This window comes from Osmerus eperlanus, chromosome 19 (assembly GCF_963692335.1).
Source record: "Osmerus eperlanus chromosome 19, fOsmEpe2.1, whole genome shotgun sequence".
Lineage (NCBI taxonomy): Eukaryota > Metazoa > Chordata > Actinopteri > Osmeriformes > Osmeridae > Osmerus > Osmerus eperlanus.
This window is the reverse complement of record NC_085036.1, coordinates 12,309,299-12,331,585: the sequence shown is the minus strand read 5'-3', so window position 1 is coordinate 12,331,585 and position 22,287 is coordinate 12,309,299. Positions and strand designations below refer to the sequence as shown.

General features: G+C 46.0%; 1 protein-coding gene across 2 annotated transcripts; it reads right to left on the bottom strand.

Annotated features, from left to right (window-relative positions):
• Positions 1–20,035: 20,035 nt before the first annotated feature.
• On the bottom strand, positions 20,036–22,263 carry brcc3 (BRCA1/BRCA2-containing complex, subunit 3). Of its 2 annotated transcripts, none has more exons than XM_062485790.1 (8): positions 22,043–22,263; positions 21,532–21,651; positions 21,297–21,336; positions 21,053–21,141; positions 20,877–20,932; positions 20,638–20,769; positions 20,466–20,509; positions 20,036–20,188 (listed from the first exon to the last, which is right to left on the bottom strand). In XM_062485790.1, exons 1-8 carry the CDS (start codon positions 22,145–22,147, stop codon positions 20,040–20,042), a joined length of 735 nt encoding a protein of 244 aa, XP_062341774.1. In that variant the 5' UTR covers positions 22,148–22,263; the 3' UTR covers positions 20,036–20,039. The 2 variants fall into 2 exon arrangements, with proteins under 2 accessions (XP_062341774.1, XP_062341773.1); XM_062485789.1 differs by having other exon boundaries at positions 21,249–21,336; positions 22,043–22,262.
• Positions 22,264–22,287: the final 24 nt, after the last annotated feature.

The window sequence follows — 22,287 nt, the reverse complement described above, 5'->3', positions numbered from 1 at the left end:
GTGTCCATTCCTTAAATGTTGAAAGGAGGGTAAGCATTGTAAGAGTTTTGTTTTTGTGACAAGAAAACAAACAGTGTTGAGATGAACTAACTTTGGGAGATAGTTTCTGTTTGCGAAATGCAATCACTCACTACGGAAGTATGAAAACTTCGGACCTTGAATGTTGAACAGGGCCAGCGAGGCAGCAGTAAATTGTCGCTGAGTGGCAGCTCCCTTTGAGTTCCCAAGGAGACGTGTTGGAGTATGTGTACAGTTCTCCCCTTTGCCAAGCACTGATGGAAAATCACCAAGGGTGAATTCTCTTCATGCTGTATATCAACGTGCCCCAAATGTTTTTTGTAGCTGTTGCCGGCCAGGGAGGGAGGGAGGGAGGGAGGGAGGGAGGGAGGGAGGGAGGGAGGGAGGGAGGGAGGGAGGGAGGGAGGGAGGGAGGGAGGGAGGGAGGGAGGGAGGGAGGGAGGGAGGGAGGGAGGGAGGGGGGGAGGGGGGGAGGGGGGGGGGGGAGGGAGGGTAAACAGTGTATAGCACATGAAAACAAAGCTTTTATCTACAAAATGCTTTCAGAAGGCTCCCTCTAACTTCCTCCAGCTCTCCAGCATCATTACACTGTTCCCAGTGCCTCAGATGCATGGCTGTGCAACAGCCAAGGTGATTAGTGGTGCCATGAGATGCATCAAGCTGGACAAGTCTATCACGCCTAAAGGACACGGGAGCCCCAGTACGCATCCTGAGCGGTTTTCGCCGCACTAGCACGCTTCCCTCCATCAGCAGGGGAACACCGGCCCACTGACGGTGTCTGGTCCCTGTTAAAAAATGCATTAGGGTAACGGATGAGCAACGGAACCGGCCGAGCAGAGAGAACGGCCGCGAGCTTCTGCCGCGCAACCACAGAGGGATAGAGCATTTAAAAAGCCCCTGAGGGGACTGACATCTAGGAATGAGTCAAATGTACAGTTGGATTTACACCTTTATTGAACCCTGATTTAACCCTGTAACAAATCCCTTGTCACGGAGGAGTCTGCTCTGAATACTGATGGTTTGTTAAGGTTTCTTCGGGTTATTGTAAAAAGGATAATGGAGTGGTAGAATACAAAGCTGGAGTCTTAGAGCAGGGTAGGGAGCGCTCGCTATCTGAGTTCACTGAAGGGAATCTTAATTTGAGCTCCTATTTTCCGATTGTTGGACCGCACCTACCACTTGATGAGCACCGATGACATTTAAATTCAGTGAGTCACTTCACAGGAAATTGTGAGAACCCAGAAGCAGCTCAGTCTGGTTTTAAAGCCATCTCACTTAGAACCTCATTATCGTGTCCTTCTGAATATTGTCCAACATTTTGAGAATGTCTGTCTAATAGGAAGTAATTTGTCGGAATTATCGCACGTCATTTTTTAGGAGAAAAAATATATATTCCGCAGAAAGTCAGTGATCCTGCATAATGTGTGACTTCTAATGCCGTGATTTTGAACGTGTGGAAGGAGAGTCAGCATGTTTGGGATTAGTTCTCTCTGTCAGGACGGGTGATCATTCCAGGAGGCTCTTCAACCATAAATTCTAATTAAAAAGGCCAGAATCCAGATAACGTGGCACTCGCACCGCCACACAAGACATCCTGTGTGCCCTATCGCAAAGATCACATCAGTGTATTAACCATTCATCTATTAGCATATTAACAAGATGTTTGAGGGGAGCTTGAGTAAAATTTATACAGCTATTTGCCGGAAAGGAAATAAAAATGTTGAAGCGAAACATTAGCTCTGTCTGAAAACCATTTCTGCTAAAAGCCCGGACAGAGAGATCCTGTCTACTGGGACTAATTACCAGGCCAGGAGGTAACTGTGAGTCGCTGTCTGGTTCTCGTAGTCCCATTACTCCGTGCTGCAGGTAGGCTTTCAGATTCGTCACCAGCCTAGATGAGGAGAGTCTGTGGTACCTGTAGACATCCGGACAGACCAAACACCATCCCAACACTACCCAGACAGACCCAACATCCTAACACGACCCAGACAGACCCAACATTCCTAACACTCTTCAGACAGACTAAACACCATCCCAACACTACCCAGACAGACCCAACTACATCACACTACCCAGACAGACCCAACATCCTAACACGACCCAGACAGACCCAACATTCCTAACACTCTTCAGACAGACCAAACACCATCCCAACACTACCCAGACAGACCCAACTACATCACACTACCCAGACAGACCCAACATCATCCTAACACTACCCAGACAGACCCAACATCCTAACACGACCCAGACAGACCCAACATCATCCTAACACGACCCAGACAGACCCAACATTCCTAACACTCTTCAGACAGACCAAACACCATCCCAACACTACCCAGACAGACCCAACTACATCACACTACCCAGACAGACCCAACATCATCCTAACACTACCCAGACAGACCCAACATCATCCTAACACTACCCAGACAGAGCCAACATCATCCTAACAACACCCAAACAGCCAAACACTACCTCAAAATGTCTGGCATTTCCAGCTTTAGTTTTTTTTTAAGAGTAGTTTTTCCTAAATTAAAATCACACTTCCATGAGTCATTGCCAATGGGCGCTAGCGGTTACCATGGTGATTGTTCACGAGGAACAGAAATGTACTTTAAGGCTGTCCACCCAGCCCAAACACCCTTAGCACGCCTCACAGGCTGCAATCATGACGTAACATGAACCAGGACAATAAAAACAAACAATGTTGGTTACCATGGCTCCAAAACCAATGCACCGAATAAACCGTCTGCGAAACGAAGGAGATCTTCTGGATCGTTCCGTCAGTTGGAGCGCAAGCTGGTCCAACCACAGGCTCTGCTAATTGGCTGGTTATGCAGATGTGACATTTAGTGGACATTTAATAGATGACAGTTGGGGGAGGGGGGAGGGGGAGACATTGTCTTTACATCAATATCCTAATCAGTGTCTTTTTGGGGAGATTCGATCACGATACGATTGTGCCTCCATCTCCAGGTCTCGCTCCTGTCAAGGGATCCGTCCCCAGCCAACTACTACGGCTTCCGGCCCTCAGAGGCTCCCGGCCTTCAGAGGCTCCCGGCCCTCAGAGGCTCCCGGCCCTCAGAGGCTCCCGGCCCTCAGAGGCTCCCGGCCCTCAAAGGCTCCCGGCCCTCAGAGGCTTCCGGCCCTCAGAGGCTCCCGGCCCTCAGAGGCTTCCGGCCCTCAGAGGCTCCCGGCCCTCAGAGGCTCCCGGCCCTCAGAGGCTCCCGGCCCTCAGAGGCTCCCGGCCCTCAGAGGCTTCCGGCCCTCAGAGGCTCCCGGCCCTCAGAGGCTCCCGGCCCTCAGAGGCTCCCGGCCCTCAGAGGCTCCCGGCCCTCAGAGGCTACCGGCCTTCATAGGCCCCCAGCCAGACCTTCTCACGCCTCACATCTCAGCTGGGGAACCACGGGACCAGCTCTACCGGCCAGAGCAGTAGAGCTTCCAGCCAGAGCAGTTTACCCACAGCACTTCCTATGATGTTTAAAATCTTTAAGATGTGCTACTGTATTTGAGTCCAATTAGCGACTTTTTAGTATTTTCTTTTGGCCTGGATATGTGAAGCAAAAAGCTTTGATTTGATATTATTTCCTCTGGCACAAACAGTACTTGACACTGGGCCACATAGACAGAGAGAACAGGGACTCACAGAGGACTGGCAGGGCAGTGTGAGCAGAGAGGCAAACACGCTACATCCAGTCAGTGTTTCCTCGCATTCACAGGAGATAATTGATTCTCTTTGTGAGTCTTGGGGGACAATGCATCAGTCACCACAGCATCATCACACTCTCCCACTGATGAAATCCACTCATTTGATTGGGAGACAGAGACTGTGTATGGCCATCTGGACCCCTTTTCCGCATTTGCCAACGCCTGTGCTAGGAAGGAGCTAATAATAGAACTGCCGGTCAGAATTCCCAACGACAGGACAGGGGAAAGCACCAGAATGGGAATGTGTTTTCTTAACAAGCTTCCAATCAAATCTGTCATCTGGCGTAAATGGGTAGGCAGTGCTGATGTTAATTGATTGGATGCACGTTGCCTGTTGGAGAAAAGTGTGGCAGGTTGACCAGGATATTCTATAAATTCTATATTTGCTACATGTTATATGTGTACTACAGAGATATCTACTGTACACTTTGTGGAAACTTTCTTTGGATTCTGGCTCTGGAGGGAACGATTTAGTGAAGTCAGCGTCAGGTCCATTTATTGAGAGTCTAAAAAGACTCAATAACTATAAGATTATTTTGGTCAAATATCCGACAGCATATGGGATGTTTTGTCTCAGCCAGGCAAAAAATTACTAGTTGGCCTACAGCAACAACGCCTTGTCTACACAAGCCTCTCGTCTGATGAAGCTCCAGTCAGCTCTGAACCATTTTCATCAATACATTAGTAGCACTGAGGGTTTCTGTAACCCTCAGAGCAATGGTGCTAGCCTGCCCCCACCTCTTCCTCTTCGTTTGCCATGGCAACATTTCACTTAAGACAGATGTGATGCGTTACCCAGCATGCATTGTGGATTTGCCAGCTCACTCTCTCTCTCCACATGGCCTTCGCTCTGTGTTAATGGCAGGAACTGCTGAACAGAGTTTATGGTCTAATGTCAGCAGAACAAAAAATGCTGTATCAATGTGAAAGATTGTACCGCCTTACAATTGTCTTCTGTTAAAGCCTGGGCATTCATTTGATCTTACAACTCTGGTTTTGTCCCACAATTTTCTCTGTGCTTCTCCTCCTCAACATAACCCTGACACAATGCCTCCTTAAGCTTCAATGGTAGGAGTTTAAATCACATTTAAAATGTTGTTGTTTTTTTTTGTTGCAGTGAAGTCATTGGTGGAATCTGCAGCTTAGTGCAACCTTGCACCCAATGCTCTGTCGTGGAGCTTTCAGCACCAAGGACAGCTCCCCCACACTGCTCTTCAACAGACATTGATGTTCTTACATTACATTTACATTTAGTCATTTAACAGACGCTCTTATCCAGAGCGACTTACAGTAAGTACAGGGACATTCTCCCCGAGGCAAGTAGGGTGAAGTGCCTTGCCCAAGGACACAATGTCATTCGGCATAGCCGGGAATCGAACCAACAACCTTCTGATTAATAGCCCGACTCCCTAACCGCTCAGCAATCTGACCCCCCATGTTCTTCTGTTCTTAAGGAAAGAAATACAGCTCTCCAGGCATCCTTTTCATTGCCTAGCTGTTCTGTAAAGATGTGTTTCCCCTGTGTGTCTTCTTTCATAATCACTTCAAATTTCTTACATTCTGACTGAAAAGTTGTAAAAGCAACATTCACTATACTATTCGTATGTATTTAGAGATTACTGACATTGACCATAACCATGATAATAGTAAACGTGATAATCCTAACCAAGATAATCCTAACCATAAGGACCACAACCATAATAATCATAACCATCATGACCATAACAAACATAAATATTCATCCAAACTGCTTATTGATATCTACATGCTACATCTACATTTAAACTAAAACATTGGCAGACGAAAGCCACCTGGACAGTTCTGTCCATGGTGCGATTATATTAGTGGTGACATTTACATTTAGTCATTTAGCAGACGCTCTTATCCAGAGCGACTTACAGTAAGTACGGGGACATTCCCCCGAGGCAAGTAGGGTGAAGTGCCTTGCCCAAGGACACAATGTCAGTTGGCATGACCGGGAATCGAACTGGCAACCTTCGGATTACTAGCCCGATTCCCTCACCGCTCAGCCAACTGACTCCCTTGACAGTCGTCCATATTTATATTTATGAACATTTAACCCTTGTGTTATCTTCGGGTCATTCTGACCCATCAGTCATTGTGACCCACTGTCGTATTGCGACAAATTTACCTCATACAAAAACAAAGTGAAGCATTTTCTTTTAACTGTCGGGCTGTCTCAGACCCCCCACATGGCAATGGTTAAAAGAAAATTATTTTTATTTGTTTTTGTATTGGGTGAAATTGGGTAAACACAACGATGGTTCGTTGTGAACCTTTGGGTCATGTGACCCGAAGGCAGCACGAGGGTTAACCTAACGTAACTCTGGTTCTTCATCTGTTTGATAGTCAGATAATCATCAGTCAACCCTGTTTAGTCACAGCAAATAGATCTGCACATCGGTCCACACAGCATCGTCCAAAGGCGTTAAAACAAATCAATTATGCTAATAAGGGGGTCGGCAATCAAGTCGAGCTGTTCAGACAAAGTAAGACTCTTCACATGCAATCTATAGGAGTCTGTGTAACAGGGTCTGTCAGGTATGTCTATAAACGCTCTGTTGACAGAGAGCTTTCCCCTCTGAAACAAAGCATCTCTCCAAAATGACATTTATGTTTTGAGATGATTCTGTCATGAGTCAAAGAGATACAGCTTTCCTGTCGATAAAGAACACTGAAAGATTGTGATTATAATTCGGGGGTGTGAAGTGGCTTTTAAAAGTCTTTACACAACTATTAAGTGGTTATACTATTCTAGTAAGTATTGCATTACAGACAGATCTCACCTTTCCTTTAATTACATTACGTTTGAAATTGACGTCCATGTACGGATGTTTTTACACATAAACCACCTAAGGCATGCATTTCAGTGTATTATATCAAAACCTTCGTGATTGACTCATAATACCTATATCCTTCAATTAAAAAATTATCTATTCACGTAATCTTCTTCTGTGGATATGGTTGCCTTCTTCAGTGCTAGATGGTGACAGCACAGTGCATTGTAACAGTGGTGTAACAGCAATTGTTTCATGGTGGGCATATTGTCATTTCACCATGACCCTTCCTCCCCTTGCCATCCTACATTTACATTTACATTTAGTCATTTAGCAGACGCTCTTATCCAGAGCGACTTACAGTAAGTACAGGGACATTCTCCCCGAGGCAAGTAGGGTGAAGTGCCTTGTCCAAGGACACAACGTCATTTTGCGTGGTCGGTAATCGAACCAACAATCTTCTGATTAATAGCCCGACTCCCTAACCGCTCAGCCATCTGACCCCCCATCCTCCACCCACGTATCACTGTTCCTTTTCTAGCAGGCATACAGCAGATCCTGGTGTATACACAGCATGGCAGACAGTGTGTCACACAGACTACACCAGCCAGGTGGCTGAGCGGTTAGGGAATCGGGCTAGTAATCCGAAGGTCGCTGGTTCGATTCCCGGCTGTGCAAAATGAAGTTGTGTCCTTGGGCAAGGCACTTCACCCTACTTGCCTCTGGGGAATGTCCCTGTACTTACTGTAAGTCGCTCTGGATAAGAGCGTCTGCTAAATGACTAAATGTAAATGTACACCACTGCCCAACACTGGGGTGAGGAACGGCCTTCAACATGAGCTCAGAGAGAGGGGAGCTCTGTCCGAGTCAGTCCCCAGGCCCACAGACAGAAACGTTTTGACCCAGATTTGTCATTTTGAATTTATCGGTGAAGGATCATCGTTGAGTAGGAGGGCCTGAGTCGTGTCAGGGAGAAAACATCTCTGAAGTTGAGATGAAAAACCAGTCTGAACGCGTACTTGGTTCTAGCGGATGATAGGAGCAGAGGAAACATTGCTGCTTGCATAACTGGTAATAATTTCCGTCCAAGCAATGAAATTATTCAGACTGGGATGAAAATGGAAGATGGAGAATGAAAGATGTAAAGTGAAAGATTAAGCCCAGTTTGGAGACCTCGAGCTAGCCAGAAGGGCAAAAAGTCAAACTCTTAATCTGACGAGATAATGTTAAATCACTCTGTTCAAGTTTTGCCGTTAGAACTGCTTCTCTCACACTGTTAATATGGGACTGTTTCTAGACAGAACGACTCTCTCTGCCTTTTATTGGTCCCTAAGGGCCTCTCTGTTTTTGTACTCCAGCTGAAACAGAAGATGACAAATGGCTCTATGAGTGTTGTTTGTGTGCTTCCTTGCTTTACAGCATTTCCACCAATTATTTTCCAGCTCCTGACTTGGGCTCCAATCAGTGTTGACTCGTTAGAGGTCCAGCGTCTAGCTTTAACGGCGTCTCTAAACTCTCCTCTGTTCTGTCTCTGCACGCTGCACATTAAGGATGTTTTCAGTATCGTTCGCCCCTAAAACTTCTCCCCATCTCTCTGGACTGCATAGGTTTTTTTGTCCACTCTTGTGAAAAGGTAGTCTTGGGTAATACTCATCTAGAAGCCTCGTCGGAAAAAGGTCAAATTCAAACGTAACTTTGCATGTTGTTTAGGCACTCATATCGGATTAATGTTGACGTATTTTCAATGATCTGGGGGTTCTGGATCTCGGTGTACCTGTGCCTGTTCTGTTCCGCTGGCATGTCGGGTTGTCTTTGACTGTGGAGCGGAAAAATCGGATGTTCCTCTGACAGCGCGGGGAGGGGGGAAGGGGGGGGGGGGGGAGGGGGGGAAGGGGGGGGGGCTTATGGAGCAAATGACTCCACAGCTGTGCATTGTCCTTGGAAAACATGAAGAGCGAAATGGGAGGGGGTTAGAGAGACAGAGAGAGAGAGAGAGAGAGAGAGAGAGAGAGAGAGAGAGAGAGAGAGAGAGAGAGAGAGAGAGAGAGAGAGAGAGAGAGAGAGAGAGAGAGAGAGAGAGAGAGAGAGAGAGAGAGAGAGAGAGAGAATTGGAGAAAATTAGATGTAGAATTACATAGCAAGATAAGCTGCTTTGCACAAAAGACAAAATAGAATGTTGACAACTATATAAACACATTGGTAGTTGCATCTTCTTGAATGATTGCTATAGTTGTAAACACTTCCAAGGTATCGAGTGTTTGATGTGATTCTCAAACAACAGCGAAAAAAAAAAAAAAAAAAAAACGCACCTGTCTTTCTAATCCTTAATTCCTTAATGAACCATCGACTGAAGATCTGAAGATCTGAAGTTTCAGTAATACAGACTACGGCAAGGCTCAGTGATTTTGGCATACAAACACAGTTCTAATAACGAGAGTCCCTTGGGTGTGGGTTGTATTGTGTGTGTACTTGGTTCCTGTCCAGACCCCCCCCCCCACCCTCCCAAAAGCCCCCCGCCCTTCCACCCCTCCCACCCCCCACCTCCCTTGGGAGCAGCACGGATGAGCAAGCTCATTCTCCTCGCTGGCTGTTCTCCATGCATGACTGATGTTGGGTCGGATATCCTTGACTGATTCCTGTTCCGCGGTGAGGGAGTGTGTCAGACCCCAGCCGTACCCTCAGCAGCCCCATAGGTTTAAGCACTGTCATGACCGCCCCGGTCCCCCTAGGGGACCCAGGCCGAAGGCCCTGACCACTGGGCTGAGTGTCCCTCCAGGGTCCAGGCTGGAGACACCTGCCCAGATGACGCTGCAGTGTCTGTCCTCTTCAGGCCTCTGACTAGTGAAAGTGCTGTGGAGACTGTGTTCCGTTCAGTTCAGTCACCTTTATTGTCATTCAATTTCACTTTACAGTAACAAAGAACAACATTTTGTTTCAATGTTTGTTTCAATGCTTGTTTCAATGTATAAAATATATATTACATCTGTCATTTTATCTATCTATCTACCGGTATCTATCTCTCTTTTACTCTCTCTGTCTCTCGCTCTACATGTATATATACATACACACAGTATATTTACTATATACACATGTGAAAACAGGCAAATCATTGGCTGGTACCTTCTGTTAGGATAACATCGTCTTCATATCTTGGTTTTCAGAGCTATCCTGCATTTGAAACATCTGCATTAAAGACACATTTTCTGTGGCAAATCAAACAAATAAATAGAATGATTGTCCAGATGAGGTAAGGATGCAGAGATCCCATTCTAGATCTTTCCGTCTTGCTTTAGTTTCCACCTTGAAAAACAAGCTGAAGGTAGACCTGCTGTGTGCTTGGTTTAGATCAAGAGCAACAGCAACATCTCCTGGTGATACGTGATATGCTGACATCACAGATCTCACCAATAATTCATCCTGATTTGTCAATCCATGTGTCAATCTAACAAAGCATCATGTTGAATTTCTCCACCTACTTGTGTTAAACAGTTTTGTGTTGAATAAACAAACTGTTTGTGTTCTGTTTTGGACACGCTCTGTATGAAGTCTCTCTCCTGACCCAATTATGTCACGGACAGGAAACGATAAGCTACCCCCTGGTGAGAACAACTCAGAACATAATCCTGTTCAAGATTTTGGACCAAGATTTTACAACAACTTCCAGTATGCGTGAAAGAAAAAGTCTGTCGGATATCTCTTCCGCACGTGTGCCTATTGTGCTATGATCTTCAACCAGCAGGGAAAGCTCAGACGCAGGCTTCTTCCTTCAAATAACAAACAACCACAGATGAATCCTCAACACTGAGCCCATCCCCCCCCCCACCCCTCTCAGCCTCCACCATCTCAACCAGAGGAGGTGGCTCCGATGATGTCATCAGATCCTTTGACCTTTGGGACATGGTTGATCAATCGATACTCAATTAACACATACTGACGTTCTCGCTTGCTGACCTCCCGCAGCCTGCATCGTTTTTCAATAAGCTGTATTTAGCCAGGTTTCATACGCACAGGGAACACACAAGCTGCCGTTCATCACTGTCTGGTTTCTCGCACCAGAAAAGGTACGGCCACCATGAGAGGATGAGCAACAATGTCTGATTTCCTGAGGGAGGGGGGGGGGGGAGGGTAGTGGTGGGAGGAGGCAATGGGGGGGGGGGGGGGGGGTCTGACCTGCAAGGCTGTAACAACTGCAGCCCCCCCAGGGGTGCCTGCTTGGTCAGGGCAACAACAAGAGCTGAGGCCCTCCAGTCTGCTGAACAAGCAACCGTGTTAGCGCGTACTCCAGATGTCTCAACCTCTTAGCGAGGTGGCGAGGCGTGTGTGTGTGTGTGTGTGTGTGTGTGTGTGTGTGTGGAGAGAGGGGAGAGGGGAGAGGGGAGAGGGGAGGGGGGTGAGCGAGGGTCATGGTGTTAAAGTGCCAGACCTCCCAGGGTCGGTCCCTCAAGGACTCTCACCCAACGCCAAAAGCCCCCCCCCCACATCCACTCAAACATCCAATCAAATCACACATCCCCAATCACTCAGTAGCTCGACACAAGTGGCCACAGCGGCGGCAGAACGTTCCAGAGTTCCACACCAGCCGTGCGGACCGTGCCGAAGGCCAACTGCATTCTGGGGGAACACAGCGCTACATCAAAGAAGCGGATGAAAACAAGTATATGCTCATCGCGTGGTTAAACACAACAGAATGGAAAGTTTGTTTTGTTCTTCGCAGTAGCCGTTGGGGACCGGAGGAACCCCCTGGCAGTGTACTGTGTCCCCCCCCCCCTCCCCCCCCTCCCCCCCTCCCCCCCTCCCCCCCCCCCCTCCCCCCCCCCCCTCCCCCCCTCCCCCCCTCCAGGACACTGAGCCGGGTGTGTGGGAGGTGGGGGGGAGGGGGGAGGGGGAAGGGGGGGAGATACATGCATTCTGGTCGTGCTTGAAAGTGTGGCTGCAGGATGGTGCGCAACAACATCTCTGCTTTGCTGGCTGGGGCGCTCAGACAACACAGCCATGGGTGACATGACTGGAGATGCAAGTTTGCGGTTATCAAAGAGGGAAAACCAGCGTGTGAGAGCGTAGCACAATAGTGGGAATAAATAAAGAAGTTGATTAAAGTAAAGTAAATGTTGAAACACTGAGTTGGGTGCTTCTTCCCTGAACGGTTCTCAGATATTCACAGTAGGAAGAATGGCCTTGGTAGTTATCACAGTATCATTGTCAGTTCACTTGCTGAGCAGTACCTGGTTAGTGGACACACTGAGGGCCAGTCTGCATAGTGACATGGCTAAGTTTGCAGTTATCTTAATTTAAAGTTATGTGACATCGCTGCACTGTACTGATATGGCTGCATTTACTGTAAAGTCGTATGACACAGCTGTATTTATAGTCCTATGATATAGATGTATTTACAGTTATAGGATATAGCTATATTTACAATGATAGGATACAGCTGGGACTCTAGAATGACATCATATTTTGGAGGGAAACAAAGGGCCCCTTATTAATCCATGTGTGCCAATGAAGCTTCATCAACTAGTTCATCTGTTCATGAAATTATACAGCTGTCTGTAAATACCAACCACTGAGCAAGTCTCCCATCATTTCATGCTCAGGTAGTCAGAATGATGACCAGGCACAGAGCTACAGAAATAATCCTGCACCATGAACACTGCAAGATAAATGTAATGCGAGTGAGTGCGTGAGTGCGTGCGTGAGTTATTTCCGTGTTATCTGCGTGCAGCCTATGAGAATGAACACTCTTCATGTGCGCGTAGCCTCTTGCATGCACTGATGGCCCAGTGAGTGACTGGGGCCAATTGCAAATAAACTAGGGCACTTCAATAAACGCTGTAGAACTGAAGAGCCGAACTCGGAGCAGAGCGACTGGGGACGGAGCAGGAGAGAGAAAACTACAGAAAAGGCTTCCACAGACAGCTGAGGGGCCCGGGGGAGAGGGGGGGGGGGGGAGAGGGGGGATTAGCATCTGATCCATCTCCCTAGCAACCGCCTCTAACTTTTCCCTCTGATTCCAGAGTGGTTCCGGAACGCCTGTCAGAAGGCATGTCAGAGGCAGAGTTGAAAAGTCAGTACTCTCAAGCTGCAGAGAAGCCTGTCTGAGGTAGCTTTGGTGGATAGAGAGGAGGCAGGAGATTAAAAACAAATGTGTTTTTCTTTTTTGGGGGGGGGGGTCCAATCTAGCCATTTCTCCTTCTCAATATTCTGCCATGAATGAAGAATGAACTTGATTTTAATACAGCAATAAATAAATAATACAGAATGAGGAATAACCTGACTTAAACAGAGGATGGAGTCCAGACAGCAGGGAGACAGATGGTCTACTGTAAACCATAAAGTTGGGATTGGGCTGTGGGGACCGTAGCTACAGTCATATGGCCCAGCAGACTCTTTGTAATTCCTACCACACATGGGCCAGAGAGGAGAGCTAAGCTTGAGAGGGAGTGTGAAGGGAGATTTCCCAGCATCCTCTGGGGGGAGCACAGAGACAAACAGGGGTAGGCCGTTCCGCTGTATTGACTTTAATTTGTCGAAAGTGCCTGATACAGCAAAACATCTTTTATTTATTTGCTTGGTAAAGCCCCCCATCAAATGAACCAGTGAACCTGAGAATAGCCTGCCAGACGCCTCTCAAATCTTACTCATCCCGTCTTTTATCTCTGTGACTCCCTTTTCGCTCCCTTTCGTCTATTCAAAAGAGGCTTTCTGTTTGCGGAAAAAGAGAATGCGATAAGTAGCTAAAGCTTGATTTTACATGCAGACATAATTAGCGATTAGACGTTAGTCATCTATTTTGTAGCCGTATTTAGGTACGAGCGTTTGGCTGCCAGCGTAAAATTGGACGTCCGTCGTTGCCGTGGTAAACAGACCCATCAGGGGAAGGGAAGCCCAGCTTGCCCTGAGGAAGTCCAGGCTAAAGCAGGGTTCTCCAATCCTGTTCCTCGAGGGCCGCTGGCTTGCATGTTTTAGATATTTCCCTGCTCCAGCACACCTGTTTCAAATGAATGTTCATTACCCGGCTTCCACAGAGCTTGATAACAACCCATTCATTTGAAACAGGTGTGCTGGAGCTGGGAAACATCTAAAACATGCAAGACAGCGGCCCTCGAGGACCAGGATTGGAGAACCCTGGTCTAAAGAGAAGGCCTTTTACTGTAGACCGCGCTCCAGTGAACCCACTGGCTATGCTGAAGGACAAAACCACCAGCTGTCAATATCTAAAAACACTGTGCTAGCAGATGAGATGTGGTGAGAGTGTGTAGTAGATGGTTGTTGTTAAATGGTAGAGCGTTTGACTGCAGATCTATAGGTCACAGGTTCAAATCTCTCTCATTGCATGTTGCTTTGGATAAAAGCATTGGCTGAATGGATTACTGTATTTTATTATTATTATAGTCCATAAAACTCCCACATGACAGATTAGACTTGGGAGAGTGTGACTTTACATTTCTGCTGCATGTTGGAATGACCAAATGAGACTTCACCGAAAACTATTACAAACATGAACAAAAAAATAGGCGGCAAAAAGCTTATATATATTTTCTATTCTTCAAGTCTAATATCTCTGAACTGTTGGGAAACCTGAAGATCAAGAACTTGATTGCCAAAAACTCTGTGAATGAGCATGACAACAAACCTGAACCTGAACTACACCTATGATATTTGACCAGATAGCATTTTAGATGTTGCTATGGCAGTGTCGGCCTAGATAAAGAGGATTCACTCACCTAGGAGGGCCTAACTCTGTGACAGCTGACATCCCTCACTAGCCCGGCCATGCGTGAATGTGCTTCACATCTCGTCTGCGGTGACAAAACACACGTAACCCCCACCCCCCCCCCCCCCCCCCCCCCCCCCCCCCCCCCCCCCCCCCCCCCCCCCCCCCCCCCCCCACAAAACAAACTAAACAATCGATCCACGGCCGAGCTAACTATGACCTAGGATGGCCTCTTCACCACCAGACATGAAGTCAATGCTTGTGGCAGTCTGTGTCCGTGTGAAGTCTATCCAATCTGTGAGCATGATGGATATACTATCAACTGCTTTACATACAGTATCGTTAATCTGCCTGCAACTTAGCTCCAACACAAACACTGTAAACAAACTCTCTCATCTTCAAACCGACAGTCGACCATTTTCACAAATGAAGCAGTGGCTATGATCAACTCTAAAGCCCTCTTGTCACAGTGGCCTAAATGTCCTAACCCATTTCGAGGCTATTTGGTTTTGTACGGGGTGATGGAGACCTAATTCAAAGTGACACCCCATCTTCGTGACACAGGACGTGTAGTCACAGTAACACGCTCTGGGCACAGTAGACGTTCTCTGTGCAGAGTTCACAAAAACCTGCCTCCTCCACTTCACTTTAATTTGGAGGACTAGTTGATCTGTGTTCCGAGGCTGAGCGCTCCATTCACCTCATTTCTTTGTTGACAAATGTTTTCATTGTGCTCTTTAGTCCTAATCACTGTAGGCTTAATGACCCTCGCAACTGTAAATCACATCGCTTTCCTTGTTGTGATGGAATGGGTTGTGTGGAGTGTGACAGGACATTGGGTTAATACTCCAAAGAAGTTCAGCCAGCAACAGAAAAGTGTCTTGGCATTTCCCCAAAGGAAAGCAGTCTACAAACCATACCCAAGAGAAAAAACATACTTAAAGTCTACTTACTACAAGAGAATACATAAAATGTAAGTTTAATATTGTTTTTCTTATCTTATATCTTTAAGAGAGACTACCACATTAAAAGAACAACCAGTTGAAATAATACTGCTTCAATCTTTAAATCTATAACAGATTACTGCACCGTAAACACACCTACCCTTAAGACCAGAACGATACACACACACACACAGTCACACACACACATCATCATCCCACCAGGCAGGGGTCTGAATGCAGCACTATAATTTGGTCCATGATGCATCACGGTACCTGGGAGGCACATTTGGATTCTTGTGAGAGGAGCAAACCGACCATGAGTCCCTCCATGCTCACTGCATCCCCATGTCAGAGTGACAAAAGGGGCCCTTTCTTTCATACATGGAGCCACTTAGATGAAATCGCTCCGGAAAACGCATCACATTTGTCGCACTTGACTAATGTTAAACAGAACATGGAAAATGCCCATATTTTTCACCGAGAAGATTCACGGCTCCAGCCCTCCAGGGAAGGTAGAGCTCATTCATTTCAGCTGAGCTCCACTGAGCTCGGCTCCCTACGACAATAAAACAACTGTACTGTATGGATCTGGACCCAGGCACCAGACACTGTCTGGCCAGAAGTGTTTTCACTGTTCCAGACAGAGACAAGTGATCCAGACATCCCCATCTTGTTTCGTTTGACCTGTTTATCCCTATCTGTTTAGCCCAGCCTGCTGGGGTTGTTCAGCCGGGGAGAGCTGGGAGAGTACTGCAGGCAAGGGTTTAGGACAGGATGTGTGCACTCTCTGTACAGAGCCGCTGATGTATGACTGGCCTTGCTCACAAGCTCAACCACTTTTTACTGTACTGTATGTCATTTATTGATCGTTTTCATCCCCAATATTAAGGCCGACCCCTATGCTTTTCGTGGTTCGCCAAGTGTAGATTAGTTCTGAGGTAATGAAATTCGTTATCTCAAAGTCTTTGACTAATTAACCTTGGGTTGAGCATGTGGGTGGTGAGTGAATGTTCACAGAAAGACCTGGAAAGACTTTAAAAGTAACAGGAAAACGAAACTTTGATAATTCACGGAATGGGTTCACAATAAACTCTTGAGAGAAATCAATGGTTCTCATATGAAATCAGTCTCTGGTCTCTGTCCCCTGCAGTTAGAGCTCTGTCTCTGTGGTTATGTTCAGGGCAGGGAAATGCAATCCCATTTTAGTATTCACTTCAACTTGTGCCTCACCTATAACAACCACCGCGGTTGGCTGTAACTGCCACATTCATCTTTTTTCTGTTTTCAAGCGTTCCTTGATTTACAACGTCACCGGGTGTTATTAAATGGAAATAAGTAAATAAAAAAGGGGGAATGCCGACACCGCTGCTGATTGCTCACGGTAAGCCACAAACTGCTTCAGATCTCAATGCATAGTGGGGAAGCATTCTTGTAATGGATTAATAAATCTTAGACGAAATCAAAGACGTAAATACTAAGAGAGCTTACAGGTTCGGAGCTACAAGACAGCTGGGGCTTTGAAAGATGAAGGGTTTCATGGCAGTAGACTGAAACACTCAAACCCAATCTCGGGGGGCTGTTGTGGCCATGTGCTGGAGCCCGTAAATAAAGTAAGGTACTGGAAACAGAAATAGAGTACAGTGGATTTAATTGAACAATTCATAAAAAATAAAAAAATTGTTTATAGGCATAGGCTTTTCTTTTTTTATTGGAGTCAGAGATCAGAGCCGTTCTCTCGAAGCCAGTGTGACGTTAGCGAAGGATGCCCTTCAATGTAGCCTGGAGGCTCTGACACCGGAGACCCATATATCGCTTTATATCTCTGGGGACAAGGAGCACCGGAGATGGCTGTCTGACTGACCTATTTAAATAAAGGGAGGATTGGAGAGAGTGGTGAAGAAAACTGGGGAGTGGATGAAACACCCAACGGGGAAATGGAAGAGAAGGGGTCACTCGCTAACTTCCAAGCTTAAAAATAGAAGCATTGTCTAGACAAGAAGGATCTCCCAAACGGGGATTGACCACATGTTTTCATGAGCAGGAGTTGGCTGAGCCGCGTGAGATCGGCCCGGTCTATTTCAGATACGGTCATTTGGCACAGTCGCTATCTGGGACGTGACTGTTCATCAAGATTTCACCCTAAGCCCGAGATGCACCTGCCTGCCATATCTGTGCCAGCCGACCATGGCCCCCTGCAGCGTCCCATCACAGCCCGTCCGGCGATCTTCCGTTCCCGACCCTGTCTTCCAATCACTCTTTATATTTATAGAGCCCTGCAGTTCCTCGCTCCGTCCTATCATCACACTCGATGAAAGGTGACCTTCCGCCAGAAGCAATAAACATAGAAAAGATGGTTAGAGAAAAGGCTGGTAGGGTGGTCGAGCAGCACTCTCTCTTTACATTTCTTTGCATTTGCCTCAAAGGCCTAGTCAGAGTGTGGGACTGTGTGTACCACTGTTGCAATGTTCTTGTTCAGTGGCTGATTTTGATCAGGCTTGCACTGCCCCCTTTTGGTGAAAAAGAATACAGCATGTCGTTTGAGAGCAGGCAATCTTTGTTTCAACACAACTGATGCTGATGATGATATTCACAGTGCGCACCATCCAAGTCGTCCATTTCCATGCTGAGACTGGGGAGCTGAAACATCTATGAATATGGCTTCCTTCCCCTGCAACCGCTCTGTAGGGCATAATGACATCAGTGATGGATACCATTCTACTGCCGGAGAAGGACTTCGATTGATTGAACCTTATGAACTACCCGCAGGACTGAACACAGGGTACCAACATCATCAACACACAACCTTCTCATGTTTCATATTTACATATTTATTGTTTTTTTCTGATATGCTATGTTATGCCCACGGATGTTCCTAGCACAGCAGAGTGTTTCAGTTACAGATGATTCTTATTGTAATGACTTCAGCTGAAGCTTGACCTTTGAGTTCACTTCTACACAGCCTTCCAAGGTTGGGGTCCCGGGGCTGCAGAAAGAGGAATGTGTGCAGTCGCCGAGCACAATGTCATGAAGGTGCGTCTCACAGAGACTGCAGAAGAATTATAGGAAACAGGAGTCAGGTGGCTGAGCGGTTAGAGAATCGGGATAGACTTTTAGCATTCATCTCTTCCGATGCAGTATATAACTGTTCTATAACCTTGGCCCGGCTGAGACAGAAGTCACTGTGAGTTACACCCCCTTCCCTGTCAGCAGTTTAAAGTAATCAACCTGTCAGCTGGACTCTGTTTCCACAGAATCATGAGTTTTCTTTCATTCCTACGCTGGAGGCTCTCTGGTTCACATACAGCCAGAGCCACCACACATTAGCAACCCTGTAGACAGAAAGACACTCCAATGTCAGAACTACGGTCTGTAGACTGTCGAGGAACAGGGAAGGCTGCTTGTAGGGTTAGAATTGTGTGGTTTTTGTTTGTTTTTCTCATATCAAAAGACTTTCTTTTCAGATAAATAATGGTTCTCTTTTCTGGAACAGAGGCATGAGACAAATTCAGAGACGGTAATCGCAATATGGGATTGGAATAATGACATAACAGTGTATTGAGAATAAACAGTGGCGTTAGATTTGAACGGGCTTTTCACATTTTGACAAACGATTCCAACAGGAATTCTTATTTCCTCAAAAATACACATGGAACTAATTTACCTATCTACAGGCAATTTTAGCATCGTGAGATATCGCTCAAAAACACCATAATGAAGATGTGTCTCTCAGGAAATTACTCTCTCTCTCCCCCTCTCTGACCGAGAACACCGTTGCCATGACTCAGCCTGAATATTCAACCACAATCATGGGCACAGCTGTTCCTATAGCAACACTGACAGAGATGTTCAGATGAGACTCTTCTCAAAGAGCATATCTCTTTCCAACCTCTTAACGCCTCGTACAGTACACAGACAACTAGACAACCATACAAAGCAAACAAAACACTAAACATGTTTTTGTTAAGAAAAGGGTCATAGTCCTTCGTTTAATCTTCTGTATCAGATATATTTTGAGACATGTCAAGAGATGTGATGTATCCAAGACCTGGAATTGGTAGTGCATCAGTTGACAAATTAAAAACAGTAAATCAGCCCGAAAATATCTACATTTACAAAAACTTTATACTCCTCCAAACAAACAAAAAGAAACATAATCATGACAGGTCAACTTTGAATGAACAAAGGGAGATCATTGACAGAGCGTAACCCAAAACGTGTGTAAAAGAAAATAAATAAATACAACAATATGTATACACAAGCATTTCAATTGACTTAACGGGAGGCCTTTGTCATTTTAAGAAAGAAAGAAAAAAAAAGTGAAGTACAATAACTATTCATTTCTTAAGAATTGGCAATATACAGTTTCAGAGGGCATTCTTCCTTATCGTGTCATCCTTCAATAAGGACTAACATCCAACTATGACATCCATCAAGCTACTGAACCCGTGAAGAAGCCACGTAATTGACATTGTGTTCTGAGGAGACAAATAAAAAATTCAGCATCACACTGAAAACAGATGTCAGATGTGTTTATAGAGGATGGAGTTCCATTAGTCCTTCTCTCCCATCTTCACCTCACAGTGAGGAGGCCTCTTCAGTACTTGATCAACAGATTGGCACTATGTCTGAGGAAGCATGTATTGTTCCTTCTCCTCCTTCTCCTCCTCACTTACCCCCCCCCCCTCTCCTCATTCACCCTCCTCCTCCTCCCCCCTCTCCTCCTCCCTCCCTCCCCCCCTCTCCTCCTCCCTCCCTCCCTCCCTCCCCCCCCCTCCTCCCTCCCTCCCCCCCTCCTCCTCCTCCCCTTCACCCCCCTCCCCCTCCCTCTCCCCTCCTCCTCCTCTCCCCTCCCCCTCACATGGCCGCCAGCTCGTGTGTGAGTCTGTCCTTCTCCTGCTGCAGCTCCAGGATGCTCTGCTTGTTCTGCTCCAGACGATCCTCCAGCCACTGCAGCAGCGGGCCGCTCACGGCGGACATCTGACTGCACAGGTTCTTAGTGAACACTGAAGGACATGCACAGAGAACATGTCTTTAGCCTTTCATCCAATGCAACATATCAAAACGCATGTAGATATTTAAGGATGAAGATCTTCGTTTAGTAGATGGTTTTATCCAGAGCAATGTAGAACAATTATTGTATTAATACAAGAGACAACCAAGGACTAGAAGTTCTACCAGTATTACAGTTGTTACTGCCACAGAAGAGTCTGTGTTATAAATAAGGCACAGTGAAACAACAACATCATATCTCAAATACAGGAACAACAATACTCCCTGTACCTGAGCCGTTGTGAATTTTAGTGATTGGATCCAGGTGAGTTAAGCTGCAAGAGAGAAAAATAAGAGGAAAAGAACTACAATTACCAGTAACCCACGCAGCCTTTACACAATGTATGTGTGTCACAACTCACATGAGCACATGCTCATAACCTCTCAGAACATGGCGATGTACCTGTGAATCTTCCTGTACGTGTCCTGTTCTTCCTGGCACAGGATTCTGGGTAATTCCACCGCTGATTCTAGGCACACTTTCCCAATGGCTTCATGAGGAACCACGTGAATAGGGATCTCAATTCTCTCGTAACTATAGGGACACAGAACATGGATGTTGATCAGTAATTGTATGCACAGGCAATTAACAAATTGCCTTATTTTACTAACTTATTTAATAATGATGAAAAGACTACTTACTCTGAGCCTTTCTGAGCTTGCACAGACTGGAAGCAGGTGTACAGTACTCGTCCCGTCTTAAAATAAGAAGATAAAATAGAGGGTTATAGAAAAGTAAAGATGTAGCTCGAGCACCTTCGTGTAGAACTCCCAAGTTTATTTTTGTAGAAGTTTAAAAGTAATTTTTCAATCCTTACTTTGGTGTTCTTATCTTCTATGAAACAGGAGAATATCAGGCCCACGAAGCCCTGATCCATCATCTGGTACATCGCCTGTGTCCTCACGTCTGTTTACAAACAGTCAGTTAGCGGCACTCTTCTTTTTCCAACAACCGGACATGACCTAAACCAAGAGTCTGCAACTGCAGAGCTAGAATCATGAGACGATGCTAACCTACATGTGATGGCCACACAGTAATGTGGGGGTGAGAGTGGTACCAACCGACAACGCGCATGGGTCGTCCAGTCATCTCTGCTAACCTGTAGCTCTTGTTAAGAAAAAAGGGCTGGTACAAATGTAGGCTAAATGTATTTGTACTGTTGGGGCGTACTAGACACAGAAAGGGAGCCGCACCCTTTTTAGACTTGATCTAATTCGTTTCAAGTGTACACGCACCCAAACCCCACAATCAATAGCTTAATATTTTCAAGTCAGTCAAAAATCAAACAAAGGATATCTCTGCTTCAGTGGAAGCTGCTGACAGCTGCTCGGGTGAGATTTCTACACGGTCCTTCCTCTTGTCCGAACGACGAAGGATAATCACAGAATGGATGTGTACAATGCGGTTGGTGTCCACCTGTTGGGGATGTAAAAGCATGTCTTAAGAAGCTGGGTACAAGTAGCGATCTGTGGACGAGTTATGATGAACGTGTCTGTTTGAACTAAAGTCTTGAAATCAGTGGGTCACCAATAGTGAATTGGGGTAGGTAGTAGTGATCTGTTTTACTACACAAACAACAATCGTCATGTTTGTAACAAGATACAGCTATCAATAACATAGCTAGAGAGCTATTTCATGTTAAGTAAGTTAGCTACATAGCTTTAGCTAGTTACACATCCATAAGAAAAATAAATACAGAGAAATGCAGTCACAAAGTCAATGAACTGCATTTTATGGCCATTTTTTTCTTCATAATCATAGCTATCTAGCCATCAAACAGTATCAAGAGTTAGCTAACTAACATTACCTCCCCAATACAGAGTCCCATTACTTCTTCCTTCTCGGTACTTAATGCATGATTCATGCACACCAAAAACGCATCCGATTCGAGATGAACTGCGCTAACTGCCATTTTTAGAAACTAACTTTATTGTCGTTTATACAGTTGGCAAACTGCACTGGTGTGTAGCTAGCTAGCAGGTGACAAGGTTGTCACTTCCTTGTTCCCGAGCCTGTGTTACATCATAAACATCCGTCTGGAAACGTATGACA

Excerpts from the sequence above, each read along its gene's own strand:
- brcc3 (XM_062485789.1), bottom strand. The coding sequence starts at position 22,147 with ATGGCAGTTAGCGCAGTTCATCTCGAATCGGATGCGTTTTTGGTGTGC. Across the intron at positions 21,652-22,042 it reads TGGGACTCTGTATTGGGGAG|GTGGACACCAACCGCATTGT; the intron begins GTAATGTTAGTT and ends CATCCCCAACAG. Across the intron at positions 21,337-21,531 it reads CAGCTTCCACTGAAGCAGAG|AGGTTAGCAGAGATGACTGG; the intron begins ATATCCTTTGTT and ends AACAAGAGCTAC.